The sequence below is a fragment of the Lynx rufus genome, unplaced genomic scaffold (genome assembly GCF_022079265.1).
Source record: "Lynx rufus isolate CCGP_SWC_20201006 ecotype Redwood Valley unplaced genomic scaffold, mLynRuf1.p SCAF_17, whole genome shotgun sequence".
Taxonomy (NCBI): domain Eukaryota; kingdom Metazoa; phylum Chordata; class Mammalia; order Carnivora; family Felidae; genus Lynx; species Lynx rufus.
The window spans coordinates 2,738,903-2,755,608 of record NW_025814831.1 but is presented as its reverse complement, the minus strand read 5'-3'; the positions used below and the strand labels follow the sequence as shown (position 1 = coordinate 2,755,608).

The following is a 16,706-nucleotide window of genomic DNA, read 5'->3' as shown; positions in this document are numbered from 1 at the left end:
CGGGGCTCGAACTCACAAGCCGTGAGATCATGACCTGAGCCGAAGTCGGACGCCCAACCCAGGCGCCCTCAGTCATCATTTCTTATTTGTGACCTTTTTGATTCTGTGAGGACCTTGACAGGAATTTGGAATTGGTGAGGGAAGGAAGCACGTCCCATCGACAACTATTCCATGTTGAGGTTTTGATTCTGAGGCTCTGAAGGTGCAGGGAGTTGGGTCTGTAGCCCAGGGAAGGTGTGTCCTGCTGGGAGCTTTGCCTGAATCACTCTTAATAAGTGGGTCTGAAAGCTGGGCAGAGTTGGGTTAGGATCTCTCATAATTCTTCCACTTCATTTTAGAAAGAAAGTATTAGGAAAGGGGAATTGTATTTTTATCACATTTGTATTTCATGTCCTCAGACTTCAGCATTTGCTGTCTTACTGTTTTAAGAGATGAATTATGTCTCCATGGTTTACTAGAAAATCACGTATGTGTTTTCTAACATTGAACCAGGCATGGATTCTCGTACTTTAGGAAAAGTCAAAGTCACTCACCTCTGAAACCAGAAGTTAGGAAATATGGCAGGTCTTAGAATGTGTGCCTTTAAAAGTAGGTCTTCTGTAAGAGTCTAGACCTTTAGAATACACCCCTGGGGGTGGTGTATAACCCCTGGGTGCACGCTCCACCCCCCCTCCCCACCCCACCCCCCCGCCCTGGGCAGCTCGGAAAGCCATCACACACTCAGATTTGGGATGAAATCAAATTGTCATTGCCAGCGGACAAGATGTTCTTTTCTTGTGTTAAAATGGTTTTTTCTTGTATAAGTAATGGAATAGTTTGAGCAGTGACTTCACATATGTAAATGTGTTTTCTTTGTAACACCTGACTTTTATTGTCTTTTTGTCTTTTTTTCTTTTTTTTTAAATCACATTATGTAGGGTGAATGTGGACTTCCAGAAGCAGACAGTAGATCCCATGCAGGTGTCATTTAACACAGTCGACAGGTCCCAGACAATTACAGATCTTCTCTTAACAATTGATGTCACAGAGGTGAGATGGTGTGTCTGAATCATTAGAGCTTTTCTGTCTTTTTAACCTAGGATTGTCATGCTGTAGACATGAAATAGTGCATGTACTTGTACACACAGACACACACATGCACACAGCCTGTGCACCTTAGTGATCTAGTAAATGTGGGTGGACTTGCATTATTGTACTTGTTAAATGGAAATGGAACTGTAACAGAAAATGAAACACAAATATTCTAGAATCAAAGTCTAATTTTTAAAACGTTAGGTACATTTAAAATGCCACTCTGTCTCTCAAAAATGAATAAACGTTTAAAAAAATGTTTAAAAAAGCGGGGCGGGGGGCACCTGGGCGGCTTAGTGGGTTAAGTGTCCGACTTTGGCTCAGGTCATGATCTTGTGGTTTATGAGTTTGAGCCCCGCGTCAGGCTCTGTGCTGACAGCTCAGAGCCTGGAACCTGCTTTGGATTCTGTGTCTCCCTCTCTCTCTGTCCCTCCTCCACTCATGCTCTTTCTCTGTAATCATGTCATAAAAAAAGTTTAAAATGCTAAAACATTAATTTCGATGTGACACGTGAAAATGTTCATTGGCACAGTGACGCGTGCCTGTATTATTCAGTTTATGTCAACAGAACTGCCATCAGCATCATCATTCTTTAAGGTGGTTTTTACTACTTTTTTTAGTTGGATGTTTATATATTTTAAGAGAGAGAATGAGTCTCAAGCAGGCTCCACGCTCACATGGGGCCCAATGCAGGGCTGGATCCCACAACCCTGGGATGGTGACCTGAGTGGAAACCAAGAGTTGGTCACTCAACCGACTGAGCCACCCAGGCGCCCCTCCGTCTTAAAAAAAATTTCAGTGGAAATACATGTCTGCTTCCTGGTAAATCTGGCCACGCTTCATCAGGAGACTCCACGTAGAAACCTGGATTCCAGGCTGCTGGAAAACTCTGGCGGTTGTGGGTCCTCGCTGCACCTGGCAGCATGGGCAGGGGCCGCTCAGTGAGGCCTTTTTCGATGGAGCGTCTGCTCCTCCTCCTCCCACTTGTCACTGCTCTCGCAGGGGCTGTGCCCTCACACCACACCCGCCCGCGCTGCCCCCGAGGGCGCCTGCAGACTCTGCGGACTTGGCTCACCCACCCGGGGCTGCTCGCGGGTCGGAGCCTCTCGTGGGTGAGCGTGCTGGCGAGTCGCACACCTGAGAGGGGTCTGTGACACACGTTTCCTCACCGTGGGTGACCCGCGAGCCCCGAGTGTGCTTGTAAGCACCTGTCAAAAGCCTGTAGGATCACTCGGGTCGCAGTACCGTGTGTCTGTCCTGCCGTGTGGGCTTGTGATAACTTTTTCATAGAAATCGTTCCTGGAGGTCACCTCTGCTTTGTTTCCTTCTTTTTTAGGTGGTTGAGGTAGGACACTTCTGGGGATACAGGGTTGATGAGAGAACCTCCAAGATTCTGAGAAAGCTCGCTGCTGAAATAAACCGACTGAAATTGGTGCCGTTGCCCACGCACCCGCACCCGGACCTGGTCTGCCTGGCGCCTTTCACTGATTGTGACCAAGAGAGCTACTTTCGAGCTCAAATCCTTTACGTTTCTGGGAATTCTGCTGAGGTGTGTTTTTCTGTAACTAATCACGCAGAGGGAAGCGAGGCAAACTTGTAGCAGCTTATAGGAGATCTTGTCTAATTTTAAGTGGAAATTATAAAATCGTTTCAGTTAGAAAAGTAGCCTCGCAAAGCAGTTATTCCCCTCAGCGACGTGTGGATTTAAGTTCCGGTCACGAGACTCCTGCGGTTCCGGAGCTCGAGAAGACGGTTGCGTGGCGTGTGACCCTGTGCCGAAGCGTGTCCTCTCCCCTCCTCCAGGTGTTCTTTGTGGACTATGGCAACAGGTCTCACGTGGATCTGGATCTTTTGATGGAGATTCCCTGTCAACTTCTCGAACTCCCGTTTCAGGTAAGGCGCCAAGTCCCTGCGGCCTCAGTGAGGAGCTGGGAAGGCCTGTGGAGGCCACGTGGCCTGTCCTCCCCCCCGCAGGCAGGCCGGGCCCCAGACTTGGTGGGGGGGGGGGGGTGGGGACTCGCCGTGTCACACCGGCCCACGTCGGTGTCTGCCGTTCTCCAGAAACGTAGTGCTGCGGGCTTGTTGGCGGAGCGAGTTCAGATACGTGCAGGGTTTGGCGCTTAGCGGAAGAGTAGCGGTTCAATTCCGTAGCGTTTTGAATGCTGTTCCCGAGGGGTCTGGTCGTGTTGCGACGAGCCAGAGCCTGGGGGGCCCGGAGACGCACCCGCGCGCCTTCCGTCTGCACGGAAACCGTCCGGAAGGCGTCCTGAACTCCGAACTTCCATTCCGGTCGAAGAGCAGCCCCGCGTTTCCTTTCCTGCGACGTCCTCACTTGCCCCCAGTTGTGTTTTCAGAGTATACACAACCCTTTCCTTATTTTTGGCGAAGTCTAGTCGACACGAGCTTGACGTTCGTTTCGGGCGCACGGCGGCGTAGAGGTTCCGCCACTCGGCACCTCGTGCCCCACTCGCGCGGGCGCGGCCGCCGTCCTTCTCCGTACGGCACGATCGCGGGGCCGCCGACCGTGTCCCTCACGCCGTCACCTTCTCTTCCCGCGACCTACCGCGTGACGGGCAGCCTGCCCTTCCCGCGCCTCCTCGGGCGCGCACCCCCCACGTCGACCTTCTCCGTCCGTCTGTCGGTCGGTCGGTCGGTCGGTGGGCCGCGGCGTGTCTGGGAGGATTTTGACGAGACCGCTGGCGCGGACCCCGGTTCGGGGCCGCCCGGCGGCAGCGTCCGGGGGGAGCGGCTCGCTGGGTCACGGAAGCGGGTCAGCCGCGCCCTTCTGTCCCGTAGGCGCTGGAGCTGAAGATCCGCGGGATGCGGCCCTCCGCCAAGTCTCTGGTGTGCGGCGAGCACTGGAGCCGCGAGGCCGGCCGGCGCTTCGCCTCCCTCGTGAACGGCCGCGCCCTCCTCGTGAGGGTCTTCTCCGTGGTGCACGGCGTCCTGCACGTGGACGTGTACCGGTGCGCGGGGGCCCAGGACACCGTCAGCGTCAGGGACGTCCTCATCCAGGAGGGCTACGCCGAGCTCGCCGAGGAGCCCTACGAGTCCAGAGTACGCACCTCCGTCCTGGTGGCTGGAGCGCGTGTGGCCGTGCGTGTGAGAGAGGGAGAGAGACGGTGGGGGGGAGGGAGGGGCGGGGGGGGGGAGAGATGGGGGGGAGGGAGGGAGGGGGGAGGACGGGGGGGCCCTGCTTTCCTCTCCCAGGATGCCGACCGGTGGACAGTTAGTGTGTCTGGCACCGTTTTGAAGGTCTAGGTTTCTTTGACACTAAATCATGGCGGCTGGGCGTCGCTTTGTTGGTTTCCTATCATTAAGCTGTTTTTTCCTTCTTGGAATGAAAGGTATAGAAAGGTTTTCCATTTGGGGAGTTGTTTTTTCTGTAACGAATTCTAAGATTTAGCTCCCTGATGAAAGTAATTAATAAACGTTTGTTCCAAGTACTTCACGTATTTCAAAATGATTTTCAACCGTTTCTTTCAAAATCCGTCCTGAAGCTATTTTTCTTGGTCGGAAGGCTTCAGAGATGCCACGTTTGAATCAAATGTCGAAGGCCATTCTTTCCCTTCTGTGGCGTCTGCTGAGGATGCAGGGGCTGGGATTAGGGAGAGCGGGGACCGGCAAGAGGGTGGTAGCCGAGAGCCGGCTGGGTTTTGTGTTTGGTTACGCGAAAGCCACTTTAGGGATTCTGGCGGTGTCCCCCGTGTGCAGCAGAGACTTTGTGTACGGAAAGTTCTCTTAAGAACTGTTTCTCAGTCTCTTCAATTTTCTGATGGCCGAGAGGTAGGGAAGGCTGATGAAATTGAGCCTTAAACGAGTCCTGTCTTACTTCTTTTGTTTGACATACCTGACAAGATTTTTTCCTGACCTTAAAGGCCTAGTAGTCAGCCTAGAATAAGGTCCTGCCTGTGAAGTACTTTGATTAGCTTAGAATAAAGTGCTTTCAGTACAGTTTTTTCTTCTGGCAAAATGAACTTTCCTTACTCTCTTCAGCAAAGCCACGAAGCTCTCAAGGGTCTCTTCTCCAAGTCCGTGGAAGACATAGCAGATATGTCTATGCCGTCACCCGTGAAAGATGACAAAAAGTACCTGATTCGGATTTTGTTGGAGAGCTTTTCTTCTAATAAACTGGGGGCTCCCAATTGCAAGGTAATTTATAGGAGTTGTTTTAAAATACAGCCTAGGGGCGCCTGGGTGGCTCAGTCGGTTGAGCCTCCGACTTCGGCTCAGGTCAAGATCTCACAGTCTGTGGGTTCAAGCCCCGCATCGGGCTCCATGCTGACAGCTCAGAGCCTGGAGCCTGTTTCGGATTCTGTGTCTTCCTCTCTCTCTGACCCTCCCCCGTTCATGCTCTGTCTATGTCTCGAAAATAAACGTTAAAAAAAAAAATAATAAAAATAAAATACAGCCTAAAAACTTAAGATAATTTTACGTTTATGTGCTGAGTCGTAAGCCAGTGGTCCTGATGGGTTTTTCTCTTCCTGGTTTTTAATGTTGACACTTTTTTGGCCGTGGAGCCTATGTTAGTGAGGGGAGAAGCTGGGCCTGGCGTAAAGAGGTGCTTAGTCTAGTTCTTGTGTTTCAACCAGCCTTTCCTAAGGCCGCTGTGCCTTTTTTCCCCGGGGGGAGAGGGTGGCGTAGGGGCTGTGGAGAGCGGGAACCCGCGGGGGTGCCCGCCTGGTGGGAGAAGAGCCCCCCCCCTCCCCCGCCCCGGGCCGTGTGTCCCCGGCGCTCCCTGCTCGGTTGGGCTGGTCTGGTGCGGTGAGAAGAATACTGTCACTCAGGTGTTGGGCGACATTTCCTTTTTTTGGCCAGTGTCTTCCTGAAGCGTTCCTGTCAAGGAACGCTAAGCAAAGAGTCATCGTGTCCCCAGAAGAGCACCCGTGCCACGTCTCTTCCCACCGAACCTGAAGGTGTCGTAGCTGAGGCGTAGCTGTTTTCTTTAGCACATGAGCTGATTTTTGGATTTTTGGATTTTTGAAATGTGTGTATTTTTAAGTTTTTAAATGTTTATTTTGAGAGGGAGAGACAGAGCGTGCACGCGTGAGAGCGCAAGAGCGAGGGAGGGGCAGGGAGAGAGGGGGAGAGAATCCCAAGCAGGCTCTGCACGTCAGCGCAGACCCTGTCGTGGGGCCCGGTCTCATGAACCATGAATCTCACGATCGTGACCTGAGCCGAAATCAGGAGTTGGATGGATGCCCAGCCGAGCCACCCAGGTGCCCCTAAATGCGTATTAAGTGATAACTCACTTACTGGTAACACTCTGCATATTTTGTATATACAGGCAATACTTCACGGGCCTTTTAACCCTTATGAACTGAAGTGTCACAGTTTGACTAGAATCTCCAAGTTCAGGTATGATTAGCTTAGGTTCCCCGTGGGTTCCTTTTTCCTCTGCTCCCCTGTTTATAGAGCTTTTCAGAAACTAATCTTTATGTCTAAGCTCTTGGGACGTTCCCTTTTCCAGCTCCTTCTCATTCTCTCCTACCTCCAGATCTGAGGTACTCTTTGTCTCTTACGTGAAAGCTGTTCTGTGTAAGACCTTTTTGAGAATCTTCCAACCAAGACTTCATTTTTTCTGTATTGTTATTCATTCAGCAACCGTGTGAATGCCACTGTGTTCTGGGAACTGTTTATGGTTTGAGGGGAACAATAGTGACCAAAATGCACTTGGTGTGATTCCAAAATTGTGGGTCCGGGGGGGGGGTGGTGTGTGAGGGAAAACCGGTCCTCCTGGGATGGGTTGGTGAGGCTCTGGAACATCATGAAAGCATCTCAGAGGGGCCCCTGACCACACCCGGAAGGCCACAGAGGTTTCCAGAGATCCTGTGACAGGAGGAATGCAGGGAGGCTGAGGAGCAGCAGTGAGGGGCGGTGAAGGCTGGCTGAAGGCGTTGGCCTCGCTGTGACCCTGCACTTCTGAATAAGTGTGTGAGGCTGGAGGGAGGGCGGAAACAGAGGGGCTGCAGAGCTGTGTGGTGAGGGCGAGCTCCAGAAGCGAGGTCTCGACATCTGAAGCCAGTTGGAAAGGCTTACCGTGCCCTTTAAACAGTCGCTTGGCTACAAGGTAAACTGACGGCTGGATGCCTAGAGCAGGCGCCTCTTGGAGCCGTGAGGGGTGCAGCGCTCGGGCCCACCGGCCCTTTGCTAGAGCCTGCGGTTCCGAAAGGTTGGCAGGGGGTCTGTGGGCGCTTGAAGGTGTGCGGAGCACAGTAGGAAGAACACACTGGATCTCGGAGGAGGAGGGTGTGGAGGGAGGAGGGTGTCAGGCAGGAGCGTACTTCGGAGGCTGCCCACTGCCGGAATCCCGGGTGGGGACATCGTGGGCCACGCTGAGTCCCCGGCAGGAGGTGCAGGAACAGACAACTTCACGAGAGCTCCCGGGTGGAGTCAGCAGGCCGGTGTGAGAGTAGAGTCAGTGACACTGGAAGGGGAAGAGCGGAGGAGGGCCTTCCAAGTGGCCACGGGGCCTCTGCTGGCAAGTGAAGGGGGGGCCGGGGGCCCGCCTGCGCCATAGCTGATGGCCTCCAGGTTGGGAGCGCGGGACCCGGCCCCTGGGACGGAGGTGGCGATCTGGGCCTTGTCGGCACGCGGGTGTCGCTGGAGGCCGAGGCCTGCAAGAGACGAGGGTGGGAGCCGGCGGTCCCGGGCGAGAAGAGGAGGCGCCAAGGACCGCTGGGACGTTAAGAGGCTCGCACCTGTTGAGCGTTGCGCTCACGCACTTGCCTGTGTCTGTCGTGCCAGCTGCGGGTTGGATGGAGCACGCTGCCCGGTGGGTGGCTCAGCCTCTGTCTCCTGCCGACGCCCCTTTCAGGTGTGTTTGGATCGAGAAGGAAAGCATCAACTCTGTCATCATCAGCGACGCCCCTGAGGACCTCTACCAGAGGATGCTGGTTGCGGCTTCCCTGTCAGTCAACGCCACCGGTGAGCGGGGCTGTGTTCACTTGCCGCGTGCTCTTCTCCCTGCGCCACTCTGTTACCAGGAGTGGTTTGTCCCGTGATGACAGCGAACGCGTGTATTTGTGCCACAGTTGGAGGCCATTTTCTGAGCGCGCCAGCTGCTGCGAGGCTAAGAGATAGAGCATCACCTTTCCTTTTTTTTTTTTTTTTAAATTTTTTTTTTCAACGTTTTTATTTATTTTTGGGACAGAGAGAGACAGAGCATGAACGGGGGAGGGGCAGAGAGAGAGGGAGACACAGAATCGGAAGCAGGCTCCAGGCTCTGAGCCATCAGCCCAGAGCCTGACGCGGGGCTCGAACTCCGGGACCGCGAGATCGTGACCTGGCTGAAGTCGGACGCTTAACCGACTGCGCCACCCAGGCGCCCCTATCATCACCTTTCCTTTTATACGAGGGCGCGGGTGTCGGTTTCTTGATGGGTCGGTCATTCGTTACATCATGCTTGTCCCCAGAGTAGAACAGGGCTTGGCCCTGGGACAAAGCCGATGGCCCAGTGAGAAGGAAGGAGGGGAGAGGAGAGGAGAGCAGGCAGACAGAGGTCCCCGGCAGGTCTGATGGCGTCTGCTGTGGGGTGCCGTGGGGCGCATCCATGGAGTGGACTCCCCGGAGAGGGGGACACGGGACGAGGGGTGTGCCAGGAGGGCGCGGGGTCCTGCAGAGCGACTCTCGCCCCTGACGCTGCCTTTGTTGCCCGTCCCGCAGGGTCCACCATGCTGCTGAGAGAGACCTCTCTGATGCCCCACATCCCCGGCCTCCCGGCTCTCCTCAGTGTGCTCTTTGCACCCGCGATGGAGCTGAGGTGCGGGGCTCGTCGTCCTTTCGTCCGGGCTTCGCGGAGCGAGGACCCGGGTGGGCGAGCGCACCCCTGCGCCCCCTCCCCTGGAGAGGAGACCCAGAACCCCGGCCGTGCCTGCTTGGGCACGATGGGAGCGGTTGCCGCGGGGACACGCCTGCAGTGGGCTCGGGGAGAGCTCCAGTCCCGCGGGGCTTGAGTGAGAGAGGGGTTGGGGGAGGGACAGGAGGAGCTGGGAGCGGGCTCGGGGCGGGCATCCTGTTGGAGAGGGGCCGCGGTGTGACTCTGCTCTCAGGCTTCCGGCTGGCTGTCCACGGGACGCCTGGTTCCCCGCCCCCCCCCCCCCACCCCGGGGCTGGTGACCATGGGGGAGGAGGCGCACTGCTGTGCCCTACTGGTGTAGCTCTTTTTGATGCCTCGACCAAACAGTGATTTCTCCTGGAGGCTGTAGCGGAGAGGGCGGTGAGCTGGGGGGAGACCTCGGGGCACCCTTACGTGGGGACAGCCGCCACGTGAGCTTTTCACTTGAGAGTCGGGGTGTTGCCGGGGAAGCACTCGTGGGCGTCTGCAGAGGGCGGCGGCTGCGGAGAAACGGGGTCTGGTCTCTGGGAAGGCCGCACGCCCCCCCGGGACCACCCGACCCTGCCGCTTGCTCGGCCCTCTCTCCATGCACCTGCTCGGTCTGCCGGTGTGGTCTCAGATGGTGCTTGTTGCAGTGTAGACGACAGCTGAGTAGGGTCTTGCTTCCCACTGAAAGCATGCGTTCCTTAGAAAAATCTGGAAAAAGCTGAATGGGACAAAAGTAGCATCATCATTTTTAAATGTTTAGCATATTTATTTTCAGTATTATATATATTTTTTGTTTTTAGGTGTTTGTCGTACTGCGTCCTTTTCCACAGATACAGGCATTTTCATGTTATGACGTCTTTGTAGTTACCCGTTTTAGAAATTGCAGAGTGGACGTCAAATGGCTTTTATAAACACTGCCCTACTCTCTATTCACATATGTATTCGTTCCCAACCTGCTCTTGTCCCCAAAGGATTTAATACGCCTTTAAATGTTAGAATTGGGCCTCTCTCTAATTTTGCCATAATGAGCTGATAAATATCTTGATGAATGGGGTGTCTTCTGAGTCCTCCGCGGGGCGGACAGACCTGTAAAAACTGCAGCACGTGTCCTTGTCTAACAAGGAAGGGCGCCACCGTGTGGGAGCAGGGGCACGGCTCCGGGAATACCGGGACACTGCACTGTCCTTGCCTCTTACTAGACCAAGCTCCTGCGATAGTTGACATGGGCGCACTCGGCCTTCCCCCCGCACCGGGCGCCCCGGCCCCAGCGGCCCTCGGTGCGGGGTCCGCGCCGTCCTGTCGACGCTGGCGGCCACCCGGGGACCACGGGGAAGGTCTGCCATCTCCAACATGGCGTCCGTGGTGGCGGGAGGCGAGGGAGCAGAAGGTCCCTTCGGAGAGGATAAGGAGGGACTTTATTCTCGCACTGGGCGGAGAAAAGGGAGGGCCGCGGTCCCCTCTCCCGCGCCTGGTGGCCGCTGACCAGCTGCAGCTCACGACCCCTCTGCGAGCCCGGTGACCGAGCCCTGGCGGTGCTGGCTCCCCTGTCGCCTCTGCCTCCAGTCGCCCTTCGGCGCACCTGCCCCCGGGTGGGCTTCGCCTTCCCTGCTGCCCCCGCCCCGGGTGCTTCCGCGTGGAGAGCCTGCTGGAGCGTTGTCCCCTGCGCCGGTGGCGAGCCCAGCGTCTCCAGGAGCGCGTTCTGCTGGCCGCCCTCACCTCCCGCCGGGGTCCTCCCAGCTGGGCAGGGGGCGGTGGGGAGGGCTCCATGGGGCAGGGGTGCTGCGGGGGCCGGGGGAGGAGAACTCTTCCAAGACAACAGAAAGCCCCGCCAGGCAAACCCGTTAATGGATGACGGCACTGGATTCAAAGGGAACTTCACTCTCTCACCGTTTGTTCCACTGACTGGCCGCGTGACAGATCAGCCATCAGCCCTCTTGTTGCCGTGGCAGGGATTCAGCGGCCGCCAGGGACAGCCCTGCGGTGAGCGGGTCTTCAGCAGGAGGCCCGACGGCTCCCGCGGAAACCCTGCCTCCGCCCTTCTGCTCACGTGGCTGGTGGCCCGGGGCCTCGGCTCCTGCTCGCTGGGGCCTCCGCGGGTGGCGTCTGCAAGGGCTCGTCGGGGCTTCCTCGCGGCCTGGTGGTTGGGTGCCCACGGCCAGCGTCCCGACAGAGCTGAGTGGAAGCCGTGTCCCCTTTGATGAGCGACCTCCGAAGCGTTGCACGGTGAGATTTGCTCCGGCCACTGTCCCACTCAGACCTGAGGCCTGGGATCCAAGACCCCACTTCTCACTGGAAGGCGTCCGCTTTGCACCATGAAAACAGCACATAAGATGCGCGCTCCTGACCTCCCTGTCTGTACGGCATGCCGCCTTCTGTATGCCGACGTGTCGTCTGAATTGTTCAGTGTAGTCGTGGACCGTTTTTGTAATTTAAAACATCTTGATCTATCTCTGTTTTTAAAAAGCTGGAGAAAATTGGGGAATACAGCAAAGGTGTCTTTTTTTTTTTATTTTTTTTTTGATGTTTATTTATTTTTGAAAGAGAGACAGAGTGAGAGGCGGAGGGGCAGAGAGAGAAGGAGTCACAGAATCCGAAGCAGGCTCCAGGCTCTGAGCTGTCAGCACAGAGCCCGACACGGGGCTTGAACTCACCGAGTATAAGATCATGACCTGAGCTGAAGTCGGACACTTAACCGACTGAGCCACCCAGGCACCCCAAAGGTGTCTTTAAGTATTGGAAGCGTGAGGTGGCGGGAATGTAGAGCAGGAGGGGGTGCTGTCGGGTCTGGCGGGAACGCTGTGGCGGCAGGTAGACCTGGGCTCCCTGGCTGGCATGCCCCCTGCTGCCCGCCCCGGGGCATGCCAGGTGCCCCTCCAGCTTCTGACGCGTCCCCATCTGTAAAGAAGGGCAGTGGTGAGCTCACGGGTGCAGCACGGTGCCCGGAGACGGTAGCTGCCGTGAGGGATGTCCGTCCTGCCCTGGCCACTCCTGGCAGCATGGCGGGGAAGTCGAAGGAGGCGGAAGGTCCTTCCCCGGGGAGTGGAAATCTCAGTACACTTTGAACAAACACAGTTGTCCCTCAAACAACACAGCCTACTGTTGACCAGAAGCCTTACTGATAACCTGGGGTAGGTGCACACGCTTTGTGTGTTCTATGTGTTTACGTACTGTATTCGCGCAATCGGGGAAGCTAGAGAAAAATGTTCTTTTCAACAGATGCCCCCCAAATTTTCCAGTGTATTCACTGAAAAGAATCCGCATATAATTGGAGCTGCTCAGTTCAAACCTGTGTTTAAGGGTGGACAGTACTTTGCAGATTACTACGGTGCGTGTTGCAGAATATTTAAGGGAACATTTTTATATGGAGGCTTCAGACTGACTAGAGGAACTACGTTTCCTTCTTTGGCTCGTGTAGACAGCTGTAAAGTATGAGCTTGCAGGACAGGCTCCTCTTCTGTTGTATTTACTTTAAACGTCATTGTCTGGAGAAGTTGGTTCTAACAAGCGTAGCAGTTGTCAGCTTCCATAAACGTGAGCTCCTTTATGTAAGCTGTCTCCGAACGGTTTGCTCGTCTGGCATGTCCTTGCTGTGTCTGCACCGAGCCCGCTTGCTTGGATCCTGTCGTGACTTTTGCTGTTGTCGGTCTGAGTTTAAATGTGGGTATAAAGGAAGTAAAAATATTTCTGTGGTCCTGATTACTGTGTCTTAGGGTCCCATAAGTTTTTAGGATCCTCAGAAAAGAACGAAAGCCGGTGTTTTAATTACCTTTATTGATTTCAGGTGTAGAGCAGATGAGCAGGTGCAGGTCAGTTCCAGGCTGAATATCTGGGGACCGTCCATGGTGATGAGCATGTGTTACCACATGTGAGGGCCACTGATGAGCAGCTGTTAGTCGTACTGTTGGTGACCTGGGTTGTTATCTGTGTTCTGGAAAAGTTTTGTATAAACTGAAATAATAGTAAATGATATTCTATTAAAAACGTGGGGAGCGTAGTGTTTATAAAGGAAGACTTCGGCAATCATTTTGTATAGCAAATGCTCAGCACCATATTTACCAGTCTGAATTCTGGGTCTTTGATTTCACTTGAAGTGGGATTCTCTTTCGTTTTCATTGAAGTGAAAAAGAAGTCTGTTGTGTGTGTATGTATACCTTTAGGACTAAGAAAAAAGCACTTTTTTTGCCTAGATTATTTTCATCAAAACGTTGTTGATTAAAAAAAACAAAACTTGGGGCGCCTGGGGGGCTCAGTCGGTTAGGCGTCCGACTTTGGCTCAGGTCACAATCTCGCGGTCCGTGAGTTCGAGCCCCGCGTCGGGATCTGTGCTGATGGCTCAGAGCCTGGAGCCTGCTTCCAATTCTGTGTCTCCCTCTCTCTCTGCCCCTCCCCCGTTCATGCTCTGTCTCAAAAATAAATAAACATTAAAAAAAACTGATATTAAAAAAACACAAAACTTTATTGATACAAATTATGGGAAAAGGTATTTCATTTTTTTAAATTTTTAAATGTTTTTATTTATTTTTGAGAGGGAGAGACACATACAGAGCACAAGCCGAGAAGGGGCAGAGAGAGAGGGAGACACAGAACCTGAAGCAGGCTCCAGGCTCTGAGCCGTCAGCACAGATCCCCACGTGGGGCTCGAACTCACAAACCCTGAGATCATGGCCTGAGCTGAGGTCCAATGCTTAACCAACTGAGCCACCCAGGCACCCCAATATCTGTTCATTTTATATTGTCGAGCCTGTTCTGGGCTGTGGTGCTGTCATTTAATCTAACATCTGGGGTGAAAGAAGGAGCCCACGGGCAGAGGAAGGGTCTCCACGGGAGGAGCCTGGCAGAGAGGCCTGTAGGGAAGCCGGGGGAGCTGGAGCCTGGCGCAGGGTTGGAGGGAGAACGTGGGTTTGAGATGACCTGGGGGAGCGAAGCGGGCACTGGATGCCGCGTGGCTTGCAGCAGGCTCTGGTTTTTCTCAAAATGGCACAGGAAACCACCCTTAAGACTGGGTTTGTTTTTGTTATAATGATGGGAAGAGGAAAAAAAAAATCCTGGGTCTGTTTTGAAAAACTAACACTCTCTGCTGCGTGGGAGCCAGACTGGAAGAAGCAGGAGTAGGTGTGGGGAAGATGGGTCAGAAAGGGATCGCATGAGTCTAGGTGCAAAGTGGCGATGGCTTGGACCAGGCTGGTGGCAGCTGAGATGGAGGGGTCACCAGGTCTAAGGATGTGTTGAACATGGAAGTGACAGGGCGTGGTGCTGGAGGGAGGGGGCAGGTTTTGGTTAAAGGAGGATGTAACGCTCTGTGTTGTGTGTACAGCTGTTTCAGGGTAGGAAGGTGGGACATAACATCTTGTAAGCTTCTAAGTGCTAGACTTGTTTCACAAGCCATAAATATTCTGTGGAAACCTCACTAATAAGAATTTAACCCATGGGAAGAACTCGAAGGAAGGAAAAGACTGAATGTGATAAAATAGTCTTTATGTTCTATGCTGCAGTGAGAAATAGAAACCTAAATAACGGACTGATAAACACATTTACCGTCCTTGTAACTACATAGCCTCTGTTGTTTCTGATGTAAACACCGGAAGAGAAAATGCAAAAATAAACAAAATTTGTTGCTGTACGAGGTCTGGCAGAACAATGATTTTATTGGCCAGTTCCTTTAACGTTGAAACAATGGGTTAACAATTTCAAAATACTAACTCTTCTAAAAACTTTTCATTTAGGGTTGATCGGGATGGAAAAAACTATACTGGAGTCCTTTGTGGTTTGGGGTGGAATCCAACCACGGGGGCCCCTATCCTGCCAGAGCATGACATTGAGCTAGCGTTTGATGTTCAGTTCAACGTGGAGGATATCATAGAGGTAAGACTGACTCATCAGCACTGCAGTAGTTGCCCCCCCCCCCCCTTTCTTTCTCGGTTGGTTTGTACACCCATTTAACGGCGCAGTGTCTGACACGGACCTTTATTTATTTACTTTAAAAAAATTTTTTTTCTTTTTTTTAATGTTTATTAAAACATTAAAAATGAGCGTGAGTGGGGGAGGGGCAGAGAGAGAGGGAGACACAGAATCCAAAACAGGCTCCAGGCTCTGAGCTGTCAGCACAGAGCCCGACGCAGGGCTCGAACCCACAAACCGCGAGATCATGACCTGAGCCGAAGTCAGACGCTTAACTGACTGAACCACCCAGGCGCCCCTGACATGGACCTTTAAATACACACCTACGTCTCTGGCCCCAGAGGTGCTTGCTGTCCCTTAACCTGCCTATTTTACTTCCCTTTTCTGTAGGAAGTAGCTTCCCAATAGAGACGGTGCTCTCTGAATTTCTCCTGTGGGATCTCTGGGCACAGGAGGCTTTTCTGGGCAGCGGGAGTAAACACCAGGCCAGTAGGACTGCTGGGGATCTCTGTCCATGCCTCCCTCCGGGTCCGGACTAGCTGCACATCCTTGCTGGTCCGCGGTGGGAAGCGAGGAAGCGGAATCCTGCTCTCGGCTTCATCCTCTCGACAAGGGTGGACGGCCTGCTGAGCGCGTAGCGGTGCGGCCGCGTGTGTCTGTGCGGGGCCGGGACGCGATAAATGTAGCGGGCAAGGTTAAGCACTTAGAAACTTAGGGAGCAGGCTGATGAAGTAATTTTATGGCTTTTGAATCTGATCATGAAAAATGTGGGCTTATGTTTTATATGCTTGTGTTTTTTATAGTTTGTTGTTCTAGTAATTCAGTTTTGGTGCATTTTGCAAAATGAGAAAGCCGGTCCTCCACCACAGGTAGTTTGAACGGCGCTGCTGTAAAGTACGTGGCCCTTTTTCTTTTCAGAAGTTGCACGAACTAGGTGAGGTTGGCGTAACTGCGTAGAAGGGGGTGGAGGAAGAAGGCAGGCGCTATGGTGAGCTGCGCCGAGCCCGCCCTTATCCCCCAGGGTGCTGTGGTTACAGTTGTCGGTGTTTTCATTTTATTGACTTAACTTTCACTCTAAGGTGTTTTGGGACTTAAAGATACTCCTTAATAGTCCTAATTGTAAAATATAAAACTTCAAGAAGTAAATATAGGAGAAAATCTGGATGGCCTTGGATTTGGCAGGGAGTTTCTGGATGCAACACCTAAAGTACAGTCTGTGAAAGAAGAAAGGAGAAGCTGAACTTTGTCAAAAGTAAAACCTGCTGTGCCAGAGACCCGGCTAAGAGGATGAAGAGATGGGCCGTTCACGAGGAGCAAATGCTTGCGCATCATGTATGTGATAAAGGACTTTTATCATAATACGCAAGCCAGTCATTAAAAACGTAAGTAAGCGAAAACACGGACAGCAGCGTCCTAGTCACAAGGAAATGAGAGTTAGGACCATGACGTACGTCCACGTGCCCATTAGAATGGCTGAAATCCAAAAAACTGACAACAGTGCTGGCGAGGATGTGAAGCAGCAGGGACTCTGGGGACGCAGAAAGGAGGTAGAGCTTTAGAAGACAGAGCACACATCCACCGTGAGACCCGACAGTCCCACCTCGAAGTGTTTTCTCTAAGAGATTTGAAGACTCACATCCACAGAGAATCCATTTGGGAATGTCGATTGCGTCGCTCGTCGTTTATAATTGCGGAAAGTTGGAAGCAGCCAAGATGTCCTTCAACGGGGGGAGTGCGGGATGGCCGTGGGATGGGATGCTCTTCAGCACTTCAGAGGAATGAGTGGTTGATTCATGCAACGACACAAACAAGTCTCTCTTAAAACTTCTTTTAATGTTTATTTTTGAGAGAGAGAGCGGGGGCGGGGGCAGAGAGAGAGGGAGACACAGAATCCGAAGCAGGCTCCAGGCTC

General features: G+C 53.3%; 1 protein-coding gene across 1 annotated transcript in view; it reads left to right on the top strand.

Annotated features, from left to right (window-relative positions):
• TDRD9 (tudor domain containing 9) overlaps nucleotides 1-16,706 on the top strand; it is a 118,389-nt gene that overhangs the window by 89,215 nt on the left and 12,468 nt on the right. The window contains exons 25-33 of the mRNA XM_047080087.1: nucleotides 918-1,029; nucleotides 2,408-2,620; nucleotides 2,875-2,964; nucleotides 3,868-4,128; nucleotides 5,068-5,223; nucleotides 6,359-6,429; nucleotides 7,889-7,998; nucleotides 8,737-8,833; nucleotides 14,620-14,758. Of these exons, the coding sequence (XP_046936043.1) occupies nucleotides 918-1,029; nucleotides 2,408-2,620; nucleotides 2,875-2,964; nucleotides 3,868-4,128; nucleotides 5,068-5,223; nucleotides 6,359-6,429; nucleotides 7,889-7,998; nucleotides 8,737-8,833; nucleotides 14,620-14,758 (1,249 nt within the window). The remainder of the gene's footprint in view (nucleotides 1-917; nucleotides 1,030-2,407; nucleotides 2,621-2,874; nucleotides 2,965-3,867; nucleotides 4,129-5,067; nucleotides 5,224-6,358; nucleotides 6,430-7,888; nucleotides 7,999-8,736; nucleotides 8,834-14,619; nucleotides 14,759-16,706) is intronic.